Source organism: Bolinopsis microptera, chromosome 5, assembly GCF_026151205.1.
Source record: "Bolinopsis microptera isolate Bmic1 chromosome 5, MBARI_Bmic_1.0, whole genome shotgun sequence".
NCBI classification, from domain to species: Eukaryota; Metazoa; Ctenophora; class Tentaculata; order Lobata; family Bolinopsidae; genus Bolinopsis; species Bolinopsis microptera.
Window position 1 is genome coordinate 20,496,819 of NC_087076.1, and position 20,035 is coordinate 20,516,853.

The following is a 20,035-nucleotide window of genomic DNA, read 5'->3' on the forward strand; positions in this document are numbered from 1 at the left end:
ATCGGACCTTATTTGACCGGAAATTAAATGAACGGAAATAATTATGAACAGACATTAAAATGAACGCTCGAAGACATTCTCTTTTAAATCCGAAGGTCAAATATCACGTTCTTTATAAAGTTATAAGTATATCATACTTATAACTTAGTATATGGAACCAATCACAACCACAGCCTTCCGAATGTAGGTAAATATTTTCAGCTCATAATGATCAACGTAGCATGATACATGAACAAAAGTAGTTTCCAGAAAAACTTTGAAAAAATTTCGATTTAGAAAATGTTCGGTCCGAGTCATTCTCGATAGGTACTTCGATGGCAGAGCTTCCGCTTCCGAGCTCGTATTGCAAAGGGGTTAAGCCTGCCTTCCGAGATCGCGTTACAAGGAGGAAGCCTAAAGTCCAAAATCGTATATCGAGGGGTAGGTGCGACTTCGAAAAACCGAAACAATATGTTAGGCTCATAATGATCAGGGTAGCATGAACCGTGGAAAAAATTGATTTCCAGGAATCCACTTCCACAAGCATTTCTTAACCCACTCGTCTGCTGACGTAACATTGTTAGCCAAAAACTTCCCAACTTCCCTAAAACTTAGACACAAAAACTTAACTTAACATGTGCACGTTCGAGAACAGTAGCAATCATTTTATTCAGTAGCAATCATTTTATCTAGCTTATGCAACGGTTTAAATCGTCTCTTATCAGCTGTTTTATCAACTTTAACACAGCACCGTGCTGTACAGCCCGTTTGTTGTACAATTGATAATGGAATTCAACGTAGCAGATCTACACACACAAGAGGAAGCTTTGCATTCATCAGTGGAAAAAGTTTTAAAAGCTGTCAATACTGCAAATACTGCGAAGAACGCTGTCAATATTGAAAAATTTGAGGAACTGAATCATGCAGCACTCATGAAATGTAACAAGGACACGATGGCAAAACTCATTGAGAACTTAACCAAATCACTGATCAGTAACATTGTTTTATGCAAATCTGCAGCCGGTACCATCGATTATGTTAAGTCAGAACTGATAAAAGTGCAGAGAGAGCAGCTAAAGTCTGTGCAGGAGACTGTTCAAACTGAGATTAAAACGGAGATGAAGACATGGAGCGAAATTGCCAGAAAAAACTGCGACAATAAAGCTCCAACTTTGAAGACAGTGAAGAAAGCAGTACAGTCTGCTGTTCAAGACGACGCTCGGAGCAGGAACTTCATCGTCCACGGAGTTCCGGAGGACTACTCCACGTGCCCCGCTGATTTAGCAGATGAAGTACTGGACAAGATTTTGCAACACAATAACCACTCTGATGTTGTAGCTGCTAATCGTATCGGTGTGAAGAAACGGGAGGATGGTAGGCCGAGGCCAATCAAAGTGACTATGAATAGTAACGAATCAGTGAAAGAGGCTCTCTCGAGAGCAAATCATTTGAAAAAGTCCCTCTGTACAACCTACCACAGCTGGTTCGTTGCTCCAGATAGAAACCGAGAGGAACAAGCAACACATAAAAAACTCGTAGCTCAATTAAAGGAGAAAATATCTGCTGAACCGTCGAAGTATCACTATATTAACGACGGAAAAGTTTTGAGTGTAGTGAATGCATATAAGAGATAATTAACTCAGATTAATCTGTTATCTTCTTTGTTGATTTGTGTGCAATTGGGCTGAGTTTAAGAGTTTAGAATAAAGTGCGTGATTTCGCTGAATTTCAAATTTGGTATAGCAACTCGAAGTGCAGACTTTTTGAGACCTGATGAAGTATGGCCAACGGGATTGTTACTCATATAATTTCCCGTGATGATTTTTGGACCATACATTGCTGAATAGCAATCGTGAAGGAAGTCTCACCAGTAGGTTTTATTTAACTAGGCTAAGTTTTCATACGCATATTCTATAGACTATACATTTACTTACTATGATTTATTAAAGGTTAATTTCTGCCCGATGGGAGTGAGATATTGTTTGGTGTGCGAATTTTTTGATTTTATAAGTTGACTTGAAATCCCTTAAGGGTACCGGCAAAAAAAGCTGGTTTCACAACAACAACTTATAATAAACATATTATGATTTATGGCTAGCAAGAACTGGTTTTTGGCATTTTTTTTTCGAGAACGTCCTTTATTACCACGTCCTTTATTAACACGTTCATTCAAGGTTTCCCTTTCGTCTCGGACTATAAGCAGAAAGTCGCGTATTTTGAAGAAACAGTTCTCGAAAACACACTTATCAGTTCTCCTACTCCTAGTTGTATAAATATACATATATAATAGTGGTATCCTAACTAACTAAAAACACAACACAATAGATTACTTATCAGTGTTATCATGAATGTTGCAACTAGTTCTGTTTGTACATACACTCGTGGATTGCGGAAATGGTCATAAAATTAATGTTATGTTGATCAGATTCAGAGGCAACATAGGTACGGTGGGTGTGGAATCGCACTATTGATCTAATACCGCACTTTTTGGCCCAGAATTTGATGCAGTTATATTAGTCCAGAAGAATTTTCTGCCAGGCAACCACTAGGCTGAGTTCTTGCCAGATTCTGGGTCATCACCTGTTGTCTGCCACATTCTGTAAGACTCTCAACCTCCAAGTCTACAGTTACACGACAGCCTAAAATACCAGTTGTGCAGAGTCTGCAGAGTCTACAGACACTGTTTGTTGAGTGTGCAAAACAACCTGCATTATATTCAACTAGATAGTCCTGACTGCGTGTAAACGTGTGAACTTGTGTTATATACTTAAACCGTTCAGGTGCACTTCAAAGCCAAGTCAAGTATATACTACCACTTCAGTCAAGTGTTAACCGTCCACAGCTTGTGCAGGCCACGTGTTATTGAGTATTATTATAGTGTTATACTTATACTTATAGTAGGTGGAGACTTATATTCAAGCTGGCTGGCTGGCTCTGCACTGTTTGTTTTCGTGGATTGGCTGGCTCATGATTCACCCGAAATGTTGAAAATATTGAGTACCTTTTGTCGAGTTTACAGGTTTTCTTGCCACCTTGTACGGTAGCACTGTGTTAAGTGAAAAGTTTAGTAACAATAACATTATCACTGTTTTTCCTACTTCCACGATTATTTGGTAAGGTAGGTGCTGCTTACAAATTATTTCCTTGCTTTAGTTAGTGTTTAAACCGAATTTCACAACACACTTGTTTGATTATCCAACGTTTAACCACATCTCTCCAAAGTCCAAAGGCAACCACTGAGTAAGTATATCAGTTCTCACAACTGACGGCCTGTTCTCTATTTCCAGGTTCACTGACCAGGTGACAAGAAATGGCGGAACCTCCGCAACAAGATGATCCTGAATACACTAGACTGTTTGACGTTATCACCGGCAGATTAACCCTTATCTTATCTGTTGTCGGGTAGGATCAGATTCTTTCGGTAAATTTTTGTTTCAGTGATGCGTGACCATCTCCCAGTAGTTTGTAAAATCTTATAAGAGTAAGGGTTCGGATACGATTGAGTCTGAGAATTATAACTGAGGTCACAGTTTCTATCAAGGGTTGTGTACAGCTTGATTTGAGTGAGGGAACTTACAGAGTGAGACACCGAGCTCCCGGTCAACTTGACATCTTAGGACAATATAGAACTGGATTTATACTAAAAAGTCAGTAACATACGTTGAGTAGCTTATGTTGGATCGACATACTTTAAGAAAAATTTCCATCTTTTTATACAGAAAACTTGCTCAGAGACATTAAAGGTTCAGTGTTCATTAAATCGGGGCAACAAATGTAACTCCATATTTGTTAGTGTTCGTATAAACTACACGTATAAATTAATATGATTTATAGCTCAAGCTCTGTAAGTAATGGAACGATACTGCGATTCTATTGGGAGGGGCTATTTAACAATTGTAATTTAATATTCTTGCACGTGTTGCAAGCACATTCAATTAAATAATACACTTTATTTTTTAGGCTTTGCCCTAAAGGGCCAAAGACACAATTCATATTCCATACTATGATCAAAATTTTGATTATCTTATCCGAACTTAATTTAAATTCCAAATAAGGAAGATATAATCATTGCATTTAAAATTTCAAAGCATGCAAGACATATCATGCTGGCTCCAATAGCCGAGAAGAATCATGACGAAAGTTGGTTGAAATAAGCTGTTAGCGTTAATATTGGTATTGGTCAATAAGTATAACAACATTACAGGGCGCAGCAGCAAGAAAAAACAAGATGTACTTGTAAAATATTCAATAAACAGAAACGTCATGGGGAACAGGACCCATTCTTAATGTAGAATCTACTGTAGTTCGACACGTACTGTAGTTCGACACGTACTGTAGTTCGACACGTACTGTAGTTCGACACGTACTGTAGTTCGACACGTACTGTAGTTCGACACGTACTGTAGTTCGACACGTACTGTAGTTCGACACGTACTGTAGTTCGACACGTACTGTAGTTCGACACGTACTGTAGTTCGACACGTACTGTAGTTCGACACGTACTGTAGTTCGGCACGTACTGTAGTTCGACACGTACTGTAGTTCGACACGTACTGTAGTTCGACACGTACTGTAGTTCGACACGTACTGTAGTTCGACACGTACTGTAGTTCGACACGTATTGTAGTTCGACACGCATTCTAATTCGACACGTACTGTAAGTGTAGTTGGACACGTACTCTATTTCGACACATGATGTAGTTCGCCAAGCTCAAAATTCAACTTTTTTAAACTATAGAGTGCGCTACGGCTAAGAAGTACGTGAATCGAATTTAAGGAACGTACAAAATATAAATTAAAACAATTAAAGAACCTTAAATCTTAATTAATAAAGATCTCAATTTATTGAGTGTTGAATTAAGAACTATGATATAAGGCGTTACAATAGTCAATAATGTGGTTTGAGTACTTTAATCATATGTAACTACAGAAAGTCTTGATGTTATCTAATCTTGATATAACAAGTGACTACAACGACAATATAACACGCATAATGATAACGTCGGCACGTACTAGGATTATATTTCAACTTATCCCGCGGCTCGCGGCCGATAATTGGATAACAATCCAGTATTCGTAGCACGAGGGATTGTTATGAAAATAACTCCAATGTGCGTAGCACGAGGGGTTATTTTAATGTAACTTTAAGCGTGAGGCGTTTTGTGTTATAAACTCCTCTAGGATACTGCTAGGAGTAATTCGTTTTAAAATTTACCTTTCAGCAGTCCTAAACGTAGGGAATATGCTCAGGGAACAAAAGAAAATGTGGTTATTATCCGGACTATTCAGTATTACAAACACAGTTATAAGACAATGTCTATTAGACAATAGACATCATGTTTACGAGACCCTTTCTTAAGCTAAGGATATTGTAATGACGTAACGCTAGGCAAAAAACAAAAGACGGAACTCCTGTATGAATTTACTGATGTAAGATGTATATGAAATGTATTAATATAGCTTTACGACCATCATCTAGAACTAAACATATAAATATACGTTATATTGCAGTTCTCATCAATTTTTCCGTTTTCAAAGTCGAAATTTTTAAAAATCACGAACGTCAAAACTGAAGGATGATCACAGGAACGTTGTTGGCCATCTCAGAAATTGCCAATACCATCTATCATTATTCATAAACATACCCTAAACACTATAAATATGTGTACTTTAGAAATCATCTTTGATCTTACCATTCCTGTCACTACTTCTGAAACCTACAAGCTAGTTTCATTATTCTACCCCTACATCAAAGTGACTCGGACATTCCAAGTTCAACATTCAACAGAAGTAGGTACCCTCCAGTAACAGATGCAGGCTACATGGTGTAGGTATCATTTAATAGAGGCACTCTGCAATTTACAGTTACAACTGCATGCCTTCAGCCTTGTGACTTGTTCTGGTTGCACGAAAGGTTATTGCAAAACTAAGAAACTTAACACTGACGCCACAAGATGATTGGGCAAGGCCCAAATATGAGATCAACGTGAAATAAATGTATATTTGACACAATATGTCCGATTGGTCTCAACTACAATAATACCGTGTTAAACAGGACGCAGTATTATTCTTGCTAATATGAGAGGTAACCCGTAACAGTACAGATATAATATATATTAGAATGTAAGATCCAATCCAGCCTTGGGTTACATCGTTAACAGAACCTTTTGTGCACTGTCTATAACTGTTGATATAACTGATAACATTAATTAGGCCAACAAAACAGGATCTTTTTTCGAGAGCCCACGGAACATCCTTTTAAATAACCTTTCTATAGAACATTCTGGAGAGGATGAAATTCGTATTAAACTCTAAAATAGGAGTAGGTAAACTTAATATGATAGCAGCAAGTAAGGGTGCCCTAAAATCTGGAGCCAACACTTTGTAGATAGCAGGCCGTGTTCAGCTGTGTTGACTGCTGCTAGATAAACCTGGTACCTGTTTGGGGTTCTTTGCTTTATAATTGACTTACAAACCATGGAACCCTAACTATAAGTATAATTGATTTACTAACTGGAGGCCTAATTATAATCGACTTACAATCTGGAGGACTAAGTGGACTATTCCATCATCAAAACAAGTAAAACACAGGCCTCGAAGCAGAGCTAGGGAAATATCTGACACACCTATAATACCAATTTAACAAGATTTAGCGATGAACAATTTCTCCGGAAGAGTAGTATAGGGTAAACGGAATTTTGACTTTAAAAGACGACTGAAATAGAGTAAACCTTAACACAAATAGCCCCGTAACTAATTTCATTATCATCCATCATGTCGTAATATCCAGTTACATACATACATGTTACATGGCGAGATCTCCATCCAAAAGGATTAGTCTGCGTCATCTGCGTCATTACTTTGTATTATACAACTTCGGCGGGTAATATTTCTCCATCCTTTTCGATCTGCAGCCAATCTTCTCATACAATCAATCGTGAGTCCATTACGATCCAATCTCTGCTCAGCATCTTCAATAAATACATCATTTAAGCTCTTCCTAGGCCTGCCTCTTGATCGTTTCCCATGCTTGGGTTTCCATTCAAGTAGATAGTTAGGTAACCGATCTTCAGGCATTCTACTGACATGTCCAGTAGAACTTTAAATAAATCAGATTTTAGAATCTATAATAATATTTTCAAGATGTGTGTGTGTGTGTGTTTTGTCTGTCCGCGTGTAATTTCCGAGCGGCTTAATCAAGAAAACGGTAAGAGTTACGGGGCTGGTTTTTTCGGTATAGTGCCGACAAAACTATGAGGAAGTCAAACGGTAAAGGGTTTTTAAATTGGTCGGTGGTAAGTGGTTTAATTGATGGTTTTGTACCACAAATGTTACATAAAATGGCTTGAGCAGAACGGCAATAATTACGGGGCTAGCTCTCTCTCTCTCTCTCTCTCTCTCTCTCTCTCTCTCTCTCTCTCTCTCTCTCTCTCTCTCTCTCTCTCTCTCTCTCTCTCTCTCTCTCTCTCTCTCCCATTACTGTATAATAATAATATGTAGCTGCATAAGTAGCGGCATAATTGGGTTAGCCCGGTAAGATTCGCTGTAATGTTATACCGTTTATTAGGGGAGAGGGCACTGTTAGTGTTTGGGGTCTGTTTTGACTGCAAAGAGAGTTCATACGACAATGTTATGCCGATGCGTGTTTTCAAATATAATAGGCGGGTGTGGTGCGGAGTTAACAAGGGTTAATTTCTATAACGATTTAAATAAAAATGGAAAGCGGTTCAAGACGGGAGTGATGAGGTGTAATAGTGGGTGTTCAGACCTTATGATTATGGAATGTGGTGCCTAATGGCTAATAATGACTTAATTATCCACGAGAAAGAACTTAGATTATTATTTAAGATACTATTGGGTCACCTAATGCGGGTTTTGACTCAGCGGGTAATTACTCCTACCCTTTTTAACTGCGGCAGTGAAATCCCGGCCGAAGGCCGGGTTACACTGCTACTAGTATTCAGATATTTACGTTTGGTGTGTGTTCAGATTTCTGAGTCGGTGAGATCAAGGAGTCATGGAGGGAGGGTTAATGAGTTGAGGTAAATGGGAAATTAGCTCAAATTAGCTTAGCAAGGGTAGTCAGGGAGGAGAGAGATTACCATGCATGCAGAGATAATATTCACAGTAAACCACACAATTGGGAAGTCAGAAATCCTGACTCTGATACAGTGGCCATGAACTGGATAATGTTAAGAAGGATGAAAAGTAGGACGACTCCCAACTCCCTTCCTTGGTCCTACTTATCATATCATTTCAGAGTGGCGATGAACTGCATGCATGGTGCTGTGTAGAATGAAAAGTAGGACGACCCCCAACTTACTGGGCCGCGCTCAGCCTGTCATTCCGCCAAATCTTTATTCGGGCTGAGTGATTTACGACCTCCATCGCCTCAGAAAAAATGGCAGTACGCTCATTGGAAGTTGATGTGCGCGTGACCAGCATTCACGTGATCATTTAGAACCAATTGGGGCCTCAGAAAAGACACGTGCACGCAAACTGCCAATTGGAGAAAAGTAACGTATTAGCTAGAGGAGCCGCGCGCTGAGTTAGATTGTAAAATTTGATTATTGGATTGTAAAATCGAGCGATATGAGTGTCATCAGTGATGTGCTGCTCACTGCACCTCGTGTTACTGTTATCACACTGCACAGTAACTTCGGTACCTCCTTCATGTTTATGTTGTTCCTGTAGTTAAGATATATTTTGATGACCTTTTCGATTGCTCGTACGACATTTTTAAAAAATCGTCCAGTTGTCTACACTTGTTTATATTTAGCTGCCCGACATTTACTTCGTTTAAAGACCCTAGCGAAAGATGTTAGCTTTACTTAATATCAAAGTAACATGGTCCTGTCATGACTACCACTCTGATGAGGGATGGTTTAGTTTGTCAATCAGTTTGCAGTTATCTGAAGATTTTATTTTATATACTCATGCTATGCATTTGAATTAAATTTCCGAACTAAGATCGTGTTACTTAAATCCAAATCAAGAGGTTCAGGGTTCAGAAGGAACAAAATATGTCAGATTGATGTTGACCATTATACTGTCTGTTTGTAGTTTTTATTTCTTTCGGACTGCCTGTTCGGGCCCGGCTACTTTTTGTCGTTTTCAAAGAAGGCCTGTGATCGAAAGAAATCTCTTAGATGTGATCTATAGATTAGTTCTGCCCTGCACCTTTTTCCTTTACAGTTAGTGTCAAAATTCTGAATAGGATCGTAGAAAAACGCTTTAATGGTCTGATATTCATACTGTACAATCTTTGATGATGGATTAAGATATTTAATCCTAGTTATTACTTATTTAATAGATCGCATTGTGATGGAAATCATGTGTTCTCGTACTCTATATTAGTCACTTTGTCCTTAATCCTAGATGTTGTAAAATATTTAGTTTGTTTTAACATTTTTGCAAGAATAGATTAGTCTCCCTGAATTGAAATCGGGAGTTAATCTATATAAATTAATTTTTAAAAAAAGGAAGCAACTCACGGTATCACTCTCATAAGAGACATGTTTCATCATTTACCGGAGTTGCAACCAAATATTCACAATAGGTTTGGTACTTTATCCGTACCTCCCCTTTCATAGAAATAATAGCAAAAATATACACCTATCTTTAAGAAATCAACATCTGATATAAAACATTCGATGAACCAAAATTAAAACAATTTTCCTGTTAATAATTTATCTATATAAATTATCCTTTATTGTGAAATGCTTTGAGAGCGTCATAATTTGCTGTGTCTGATCTTACATATCAGTAGTGTGGATCGAACCAAACGTTTGATTTGTTTCTGTTAGTATCTGTGCTTTGTTTAACCACAGGATAATTTTTTCCCCAAATTTTACAGTCATCCTCCCAGACAATTATATTCTATATTATGTTATCTTTTACAGAGTATTGTATAGCTCATCTAAATGGGCCAAGTTGTGTAAAAATCTCAAATTTAATAAATAACATTTTCTAATTGATGTATAGCCAAGACGAGTTCGTTAGTGTTCTCCTTGGTAATTTCATGTTTAATTCCTCTTTAATTCCTCTTTAATTCCTCTTTAATTCCTCTTTAATTCCTCTTTAATTCCTCTTTAATTCCTCTTTAATTCCTCTTTAATTCCTCTTTAATTCCTCTTTAATTCCTCTTTAATTCCTCTTTAATTCCGTGTGTTATTGTCTGTCTCTCTTGACCCCACCTTAAAGAAACACCGGTTACTGCTAGTGTTAGTAATTTCACACAATGGGAGTCAAGAGGCTTATTTCATCAACCATCTAGTCTGTTAGCACTTGTTTTGGTCAACGGAACAACACAAGTGAAATATGATTCTTTGTTTCTGTTATCAGTGCTTGCTTTTACCTGAGGACCCCAGGCTATTATGTTCATTAATAGAGATTAGGCGGAATGACAGGCTGAGCGCGGCCCAGTTAGTGCGATTCTTTCAATTTTGCCTAGGTCTAACTTCCATATCAGTTCATATCGCCTTTGTGTGTTGTGCACATGTGCCGTTCTTTTATGATATTCAACGATCATTCTGTGGTCTATAGTTCATAATTCGTTCTTTATCTATCCGTCTGCCAATCAAATGTTTTTGTAGTTTGTACAGTGTTGGTGGACAAGTTTTTAGCGTAGGTGTAAAATGATTTGAACGTTTAATATATCTGTTATTGCATCCGGATCACGTATACTTTCAACTTTTACTTTTATGACGAAGCCTCTTGTAGTGAAGGTTTGATCTCAGAGTCAACTAAACCATAAACAGTCTTCTAAGAATAATTAGTTAAAATATAGCTTCACTTATTTGTACTGGTTCCGGCTATCTCGTGTGTTTTAAGTTTCAAATCCCCGTGTTCTGTTCTCAGGAAGCTGCCGTTAAATATTTTGTCTCGGAATTTAATAAACTTCATCTTTCAGTCGTACAATCCACAATATATTTCGATAGTGATACTGACTCTGAGATATATGCTGAGAGCTCGCATTATTTCTTACTATCTAGTACCTGATTATATATTGATATTTACCTGGGATAGGACAGGCTTATGTGACCACTGACACAATTTATATCGTGTAATATCATAACTTTAGAAATCCTTGTATATCCCCTTGCCTGTTCTTTGTCACAAATTTTAGGCAAACAACTGTTTAATCCAAATTTATTGTTTCGAATTCGAATTTGCCACTCTTGCAACTCCTGTAACTCATAAATTTAATGAGGGACACCTGCCAATTTATCAATATCGATAAAAAAATATAACATTTGTTTGCTCGCATTATTTCTTAAGTTCTTTATCTTACTATCTCATGCCTGATTATAGACTTTGCCACCTAATAGTCCTGTTTTTTACACCTGTTGTTTTTGTACGGCGCCACCGTAAAGTTTTCCACCGTAGAGTCTTACGCCATAGATTCCCAGACCCACTTACATTCACCGTGTAGATCTCCTGTAAGACTAAGACTAAGAGTAAGAACATTTTAAACTCTGTTACCATTGAGACAGTTTCAAGTAGAACGAGTCACCGTGTAAAATAAACCGTACTATTATAGCAGCTGATCATTGGCTGTTTATGACATAGAATACTATTCACCGACGTTTTTAGCAAACTGCGATTGTCATGACTACCTCAGTACCTCTCGATCCTCGTTATAATTAACATTATTATCTTGCTATACGTGGTGTTGGCTTTTATTTTCCGTTTCACTTTTGCAATTTCATCTATTTTGTCTTGGTCTAACTAGTGTGCTATCGTATCATGCTATCGTACCATGTTAGTTTACAATGCTTTTAGTCATTAGTGTCGCTCTTTTGTGATATTTAATGATCAATCTGCAGCACTTAGTTCTCTATTCATCCATCTGCGAAGAACATATTAGCTCACTTTTGATTATTTGAACCTTTGGTTATTGGTACATCTGTCAGTGTCAATGCAATCACGTCTACGATTTACTTTATAACGAAGCATCCTTCATCCTAGTTATCATAGACATTAGACATGGAGTAAATTAAACTGACTCTACTAACAATCAGGTAAAATATGACTTTACGTATTTGCACTGGTCCCAGTTATTTCGTGTGTTTTAAGTAGCACATCCCTGTTTTCTGTTCTCTGACCGATAGACTAAATAAATCAATGTGTGATTATTGTTTAAGAAAGTTGCCGGTAAATATCTTATATCGGAAAGCCTGATCATTAAGTTGCACTATATATATAGATAGTGTTACTGATTCTGAGAAAGAATAAGGCATAGAGCTAGCATTATTTCTCATTACCTCATACCTGATTAGGTTGACATTCACCCGGGACCTTAGTCGTGCTCAATGCTCTTTGACACAATTTATATGGTGTCATGTCATGGTGTCATAGGATATTGGTAATTTCTTTATTGAAAGTCTCGCATTGTCGTCCTCATTTTGGCTTCATCTATCCATCTTAAACTGCCAAATATAAAATCATGGAGTTTAACATGCAATTGCGTACACACTTAAAAATTCTCGTTAATCCTCACATCTGTTCTTTTTCTCAAATTCTAGGCGAACAACTGTTTAATTCAAACTACTGTTCAATCGAAATCGAAATTTTAATTTCACATTCTTATTTGCCATTTCATGTTAGATATAATATAAGTAGCAGTGGACGATTTCCGTTACCTCAGCTCTGTAGTCTGTAATGTACTCTGCCAATTGCAACACTTGACTAAATTTATTTTATATAATTATACTGTTTGACACTTTTATATAATTTGCTATTTTAATTCTTGAAACTGTTGTAAATCTTGTTACTTTGTTACCCTTACGTATGCTATTTATGACAATCTTCTACGGTAAAATCGTTATTATCACTCCAAGCCTTACTTGGTAACACTGTCCAACCTTCTTCTTCATATTACTACAAAGCTGTCCTCAATAACATAATATAGTTTTCGTCAGTCTCACTCAGAACATTTTTCTCAGGTACACATTTGTTTACACTCATTCTCAATGTTTGGCCCTTAAATCTTCCCCTGTACATTCAACAAATATATCCCGAATAAGGTGTCCACTATATAGTTACATAATATTATGTTGTGATCAATGATCGCGTTGTTTATCGTGAGTTGGCACTTGATGAATGTATAGTAGTGGGCCAATCAGGTTTATCAGCGTCTTTATCAACGCACTGTTCATTATTATTCTACCCTGATTCCGGATTCGCTATATAAGGATTGAATGGAAAAAAGGCAACCGCCCTGTGTAAACTATTTGAGATCAATTAAAATGTAATAGCGTGTACATGTGGTTAATACTTATAGAATGGTGACTGGTGAGTGTGATAGCTCCTTCCGCATAATATAAGATGAATCTGAATATTTCAAACTCTGGTTACCACGGAGACAGTCTCAAGTAGAACATACACGAGTTGCCGTGTCAAATTAACCATAATAATTCAGTACCATTATCATTAGCGGTTTATGACGTAGCTTATATCAGCAGCGATGTTTTTACTGCTAGCTTTATTGTTTTCAGTTGTCTCATTTATTTCAAAGGTACCGTACGCGTACCGGCCTTAACTTGTCTTTAACTATAAATTTAACGATATACGCAGTCATTTTAGATGTAACTGCACATGCTGCCATGCTGGTGAGAGTATAAAGATGTAACAAGCTTCGACGGTAAAATCGTCATAATCACTCTAAACCCAGCCCAACTTGGCTATACTGTCTAACCTTCTCCTTCATATTAATATATAACTGCGAAGCTGTCCTCAACAACATGATATAGTTTCCTCTGTCTCACTGAGAAATTTTTCTAGGTAAATTACATAGCCTTAACCTTGCTATATGATATAATTTATCGTGAGTTGGTACTTTATACATGTATAGGGTGTAGTGGTCCAAAAGTCAGTGGGTATATGTTGGCCTCAATTGCTCCGCCGTGTTTTACATTTTAGAACTGTAGCTTTGCAGATGTAATGCCATATAACTGTTTTTACCATGGTAAATGGTTCGACGAGATTCCGTCGTCGAAATTTATGGTTTTGCATATTTGCACAGTGGAACTATCAGGTTTATTAAGTATCAACGTCTTTATCAACGCAGCTGCGCATAATTATTCTACTTAGTTTAACTCTCTTTCTATTTTAGCTGAATTCCATTCCCTCCCTCTTCGAGATGATTGCTTCCGTCAATTGCGAAGGACTCGCTCAAGGTAAGAAATTGACTCTCACGTATTTTTATAAGTTCAGATTAATCGTTTTAGCGATATAATATAATACTAAGACAAAAGTTCCGATTTTATGCGAATATTCAATTTATTTGTTTAGAGTTTGCCATGAATAAGTATTAAGTATTTGTTAATGTGGCGGCTAGAATAACTAGATTAGCCATCTTGAGCTATGATTTATCATGAAATACTTACAATTTCGACAGTTGCTTTTTAAACCTTAACTCGATAATTTTAGATAGAGAGATAATATTAAGACGAGCGGATCGATAAATCGAAGAATTAATTCATAAACTCGATTGTGTTTCATATAGTTTCATCTGCAAGATGGTAGACTTCTTCACTTCTCAGTTCTCAAAGCTCGACGATCTTCATATTATATTATACTTATAGGATAAAGGTTGTTATTTTATTTTTTAAATTAAGTACATTCATTTAACAATTCACTTTATTTGATAGCTTCTTTTGATTAACCCCTCCAAGCTCGATATTATATTTTATCATTAATATTATCTGCCATTTGTTCAATTAGTTACATTTCCAGGGTCAAATTACAGATAGTAATTGAGAGCGGCTTTAGAAATCAGGGAACGTGACCTATACATAGCATAGATTATCTCTTAATCAGGTAACATGTTAAATTGAGGGTAATTGTTACAATCTCTTAATGTGTACGGCAGATTATATCGTTAGTCATAACAAATATTTGTCCACCTACATGTTTACAATTGGCCCTTACTCACACATATAACCAATACTCCACACTTTCCTGTTACTGGCGACCCCAGGCTATAATTATCATTAACATAGACATTCGGTGAAATGAAAGGCTGGGCGCCACCCAGTCTGAGGGTTACTGTGCCCAGTAACTCCACCGTCTACACGTGCGCGCGGCTCTAACCGTGCTTCAATCGAAGCAATGCTAATTATAGTGGTTACACTCACAGTCACACACACACACACACAGAATAGTAAACCTAAGAGTTCATGAATCCGATATTTTGGAACAGTAAGACAGAATTGAGACAAATTTGGAACAGGCTTTTGGGGCAGTAGTTATGCCTGGACTGACTTAAAATTGATCTGGTATAAGGGGCATGGGAACTAACATGTTCAGTCACTGATCAGAAGTGGCAAATGATCCCCTGGTTCATGAAATGAACGAAATGAACAAAAATGAACTTTCCATAAAATCGCCTGAAATGAGTTGAAATCAATCAGAATCGATTGGTATTGATACTAGGAGTATTCCTGAAAAGTTTGGAGGCTCTAGCATGCTCAGAAAGGGCTCTAAGGGCAATGTCCCATTTTGGTTTCAGAGTAGTTGAGATTTTGGAACTGGATTGAGACAAATTTGGAACAGGCTTTTGGGCAGTAGTTATGCCTGGACTGACTTAAAATTGATCTGTTATGGTAGAGGGGCAATGGGCATGTGAACTAACATGTTCAGTCTCTCAGAAGTGCCAAATAATCCCTTGGTTCATGAAATGAACGAAATGAATAAAAATGAACTTGATCCTAAAATCGTTGTAATCACTCTAACATCTAAACCCATCCCAACTTGGCAACACTGTCCAACCTTCTCCTTCATATATGATATAATTGCATAATTCTCCTTAGTAACCCGTCCCCGTCGCCATAGTTACAGACGTAAACAGGACATGAGTGGAATATCGTTCATAAAAGGCTATAAGCAAGCATACTAACTAATCCGCTTTACCAAGGTGTGTCATATAATGTACATACAATTATTTACACGCAATATTTGGCGCTTAAATCTGCCCCGTACATTCAACAACTATATTCCGGGCGAATAAGGTGTCCACTTCATAGTTAAATATTGTGATCATTTAGTCGCGTTGTTTATCGTGAGTTGGTACTTGATGAATGTATATAATAAGGGCGGGCCAAACATCAGTTGGTATACGTTGGCCTCAATAGCTCCGCCGTGTTTTACATTTTACTGTAGCTTTGCAGATGGCATATAACTGTATTTACTATGGTTCGACGAGATTCCGTCGTCAAAATGTATGTTTTTGCATATTTGTACAGTGGAACAATCAGGTTTATCAACTATCAACGTCTTTATCAACGCATTATTATTCTACTCAGTTTAACCCTCTTTCTATTTCAGCTGAATTCTGTTCAACGAGTACAGTAGACACAAGAAAACCTCAAGAAAGCTTCTAGACTACTCCGCTTACTGTCACAACACTATGTAAGTTCATAATTTTACGAATTTAAGAATTATAACACATTTCTTTCTTATTTAAATATCTGAACCTTTTTCTATTGAAATCTTCTATATTAATCAATTGTATTATATTTATATAATATACAGTGCAGTATACACTATACATTACACAAATATGTTAACTCAAGGTAGTAATCAAGTTTTAATTTATGGACCGAACTGAAAATGTATCAAAGGTAAACAAAGGATCCATACCCCTGTTGCCAGAAATAGACTTTAATAACACTGTAAAAAACGTACTGTGCAGAATTTGGGCTCAACGTATTTGAGCATACAAGATTTAATATATTATTTGAACTTAATCTAAAATCCTCAATCTAAATAGTTTCTCCAAAATGTCTTATTTAATTAATTACCATTAAGTAAGTATACATTCAATTTGAACATATGATTTATAATAATAATAATAATCTATAATATATCCAAACAAATGTGTAATTCACCGGTTGACTCATGATTAGGTCTCCGCTATTTTGCGATAAACGAAAATTGAGACGAGGTTACTTAAAATATATCGTTAGTTATAACTAGTATGTCCCTCTTCACCCTGTCACTCAGTCCTGGCACGATTCCTTCAATATCTTCCAAATTAAAAATATGTCCGCATTCATTTGTGAGAAGTTTAATGACTCCTTCCGTGAGTTTACAGTCCAGAAAGGGTCTGTTGTCACTATAGGACGTCAGCTGGCATGCTAACGCTTTTGCAAAGAACTCCCTATCTTCTTTCGTCACTGTGCGTCTAGGTTCTGGAAATATTATGACTGATATTGCTGATTCTTCACCACTCGCAGGAGCACAAAGTTAAATTGTTGTTGTTGTTATCATTACTTTTCGATAAAAGCAAAAAAGCACAGTTTAGGCATGAACGTTACAAATATTACATGTGATTTAAAACATTCGGTACTAAGTACTCAGTACTCACGCATGTCTACATCCGACCTCCTCTGCTTGTTATTCCGTTCCCGGAGTCTTTGAATGAGTGGGTCTTGGGAAGGTCTGCAAACATCGCAGCAAGTATCGTTATAAACGTTGTCATGCAGCTTGAGTACCCCTGATGACATTTATGTCATCGCATTGAAATGGCTAAAATTTGTGATTTCAAATGCCGTTGGAGAACTTAAAGTATTTGCCAACTAATAAAGGATATTGAATTACTTTTTCAATTGTAGGACTACGTGGAGCTGTTTTACCTTTAAAGGTACCAGAAAGTATTATCCTACGGCAAGTTCCATTCTGGTCGCGGTACATAAGACACTCTCCGTCCATATCCCTGGTCTTGTTGTGCGTAAATACAATACATATCGCCTTTAGATTTGCACTTCTCCCAGCCCGACCTGAGATTAAAAAGCAACGTTTAAGACAATTAAGCTCGTTAAACCTTTAATAGAGGTATATGTGCAGAGCGCTCTATAAAATTATTACAAATAACTTAATTGTTTCACATTACCCACCAATCATCTGGATGAAATCCTCTGCCGTACGAGCCATTTTCGAATGGATGACGTATTGGATCCCTAAAGAATATACATTTTTATCAAATTTACTATTAACCGTGTTTAACACAGAGAATCCATTTGTTTGAAATAGACTGTTTAAAAGGTGTTTAAAATAGTCTTCGATATACTTGGTGCCAAACATAGTACATACCTGCTGCATCAAATCCCATAGATAAGGCACTTGTAGCTATGACGAATTTGATACGCCAATTGATATTCATTAGATCAGCCGCTATTTCTTCCTGTTTACTGTCTGGTATCTGGGAGTGAAATACTTCAACAAGACTAATTTTCCTCGGATCCTTTTTGAGTGCCTGAAATTAAGAAAATGTCACTGGTAATTGGTAAATAATGAGTTCCGTACACAGTTAACTTTAGTTAAGTCGGTAGATGGTTTAAATGCTGATAACCCGGCACAAAAAGAAATTTTTAAACAACAGTTTAACAAGTTTAAGTATGAACAAGTTAAATGGTTATGTCAGTCTTCAATATTTTATATCCCATATAAGCTAAACATGTGGCCATAAAATGAATTATTTAAGTATGTGCACAATCAATCATATTAATTGTATATATGCTGGCAAATAACCATTTTTACCTGCATGAATTCTAAATATCTATATCCGCAGTCAACCAACGAGTTTTCGAAGATTATCACCCTGGGACACTCTTCTGCTTCATTCTCAAGTAAGGACACCAGTGGTACTATGTCTAGCTTTCCCGGGATATTAATTAAAGAAATCCTGCTATTAACAGGATTTTGCGAGATTCTCATCAACTGATGCAACATTACAGAAAGTGTCACATATGCTCTAGTTCTTTCTAAATGTTAAGCAGAGAAATCTGGCTATATAATATATTTATCAAATAAATGTGTAATAACAACAGATGTATACAATTACTGCAATTCTAAAAAATTTAAGTTTACATTAATGTGCTGATACGATACACTCCAAAATATTCCTAATTTTGTGTTGTTATCATAATCCCATTCCGCAGGGCACAACACCACAACTTCAGAAGATGCAAGGAGCGTGTTCTTAACTATCCAAAACGAAGGTTGGTGAACAATAGAAAAATTGATATTTTGTTGGTTGGCGTTATCATGGTGAGAAACCAGGGGTATTACGAGATATTATAACGTCCCGAAGGTCATTTTAATTGTAATATTTATCCAATCTAGTACAATAATGTAGACCAAGGAATACCGATAGGGCAGCTAAGTAATTAAGTTTTCAAACTGGGGCGTTTTGAACATTATAGTACCTAACCACAAATGTTTAAAACTTCCGAGAATGGGCAGTATCGAGATAGCCCGACCACTGTCCGCGGACAGTTGTCCGCAGACTGTATAATAACAGTATCCCCTGAATCAAGCAAACAGGTGTTTGTGAATAGTTCAAAATAGATTCAAATGTGGTCTCTCGGATATAATTAGTTACTAATAATATTGATTGCTCAATGAAATAAATGATTACGATTAAAATGTGGTATATAAGTCGTTCGTTTTGGTGAAGTATTATCAGTTGCCATCATCAACAACAACAACTATTCCAATTCCTGACATGGTACTCTTCTGTCTAATGGACGACATTAATGGACCCACCGCCTCCCTCGAGACTTCCTATTCCAGAAAAACCTCCTAAAGAGCTCCATGTCCTGTTCTGGGTGTAATGCATCTATGTCCCTGGTTCCCTCCTCGTCCTCGAAGTCTCCAGATGGCCTGATATGGCGCTGCTCCCCCTGCAAGAAGTACAAGAATATCAGAACAGACAGCATCCTCTCTGGACAGAAGCTCGCTTTCAAGACCTTCATACAACTGCTGTTCGCAGAGTAGGGCTGAGTTCATCCGTTTCGTTTTCTCTGAGACCATAGTTGTAGTTGTTCAAGAAGGAGTTGATTATAGAAATGATTGATGCAGTCTGATAATAGTTATTCTTTATATATTGCATGATGTGAACTGATCTCGTAAGGTTGCTTAATCGTTTAATAAGCCTTGACACCACCGCTGATTGAAATTCGCGTGCGATGATGTGAACCCTGCTTGACTCAGGGGATGATGTGAACCCTGCTTGATTCAGGGGATGATGTGAACCCTGCTCGATTCAATG

At 37.1% G+C, this 20,035-nt stretch overlaps 1 protein-coding gene and 1 long non-coding RNA gene across 3 annotated transcripts; one reads left to right on the top strand and one right to left on the bottom strand.

Annotated features, from left to right (window-relative positions):
- The first annotated feature begins 13,942 nt into the window (after nt 1-13,942).
- LOC134814768 (uncharacterized) lies at nt 13,943-18,969 on the top strand. Of its 2 annotated transcripts, XR_010160192.1 has the most exons (6): nt 13,943-14,159; nt 14,413-14,574; nt 14,719-14,802; nt 16,309-16,392; nt 18,554-18,611; nt 18,924-18,969. It is a non-coding gene; the product is annotated as an uncharacterized LOC134814768 (long non-coding RNA). The 2 variants fall into 2 exon arrangements; XR_010160191.1 differs by having other exon boundaries at nt 14,413-14,802.
- LOC134814705 (recQ-like DNA helicase BLM) lies at nt 16,933-18,528 on the bottom strand. Its single transcript, XM_063822886.1, has 6 exons — nt 18,523-18,528; nt 18,076-18,238; nt 17,880-17,942; nt 17,619-17,762; nt 17,351-17,479; nt 16,933-17,174 (listed from the first exon to the last, which is right to left on the bottom strand). The coding sequence occupies exons 1-6, from the start codon at nt 18,526-18,528 to the stop codon at nt 16,933-16,935; spliced, it is 747 nt and encodes a 248-aa protein (XP_063678956.1).
- Nucleotides 18,970-20,035: the final 1,066 nt, after the last annotated feature.

Bases quoted from the DNA above. Each gene is read 5' to 3' on its own strand.
- LOC134814705 (XM_063822886.1), bottom strand. The intron at 17,763-17,879 runs GTGGGTAATGTG...TTTTAATCTCAG, and splicing joins GGATTTCATCCAGATGATTG to GTCGGGCTGGGAGAAGTGCA. The intron at 17,480-17,618 runs GTAAAACAGCTC...AAATGTCATCAG, and splicing joins ACTTTCTGGTACCTTTAAAG to GGGTACTCAAGCTGCATGAC.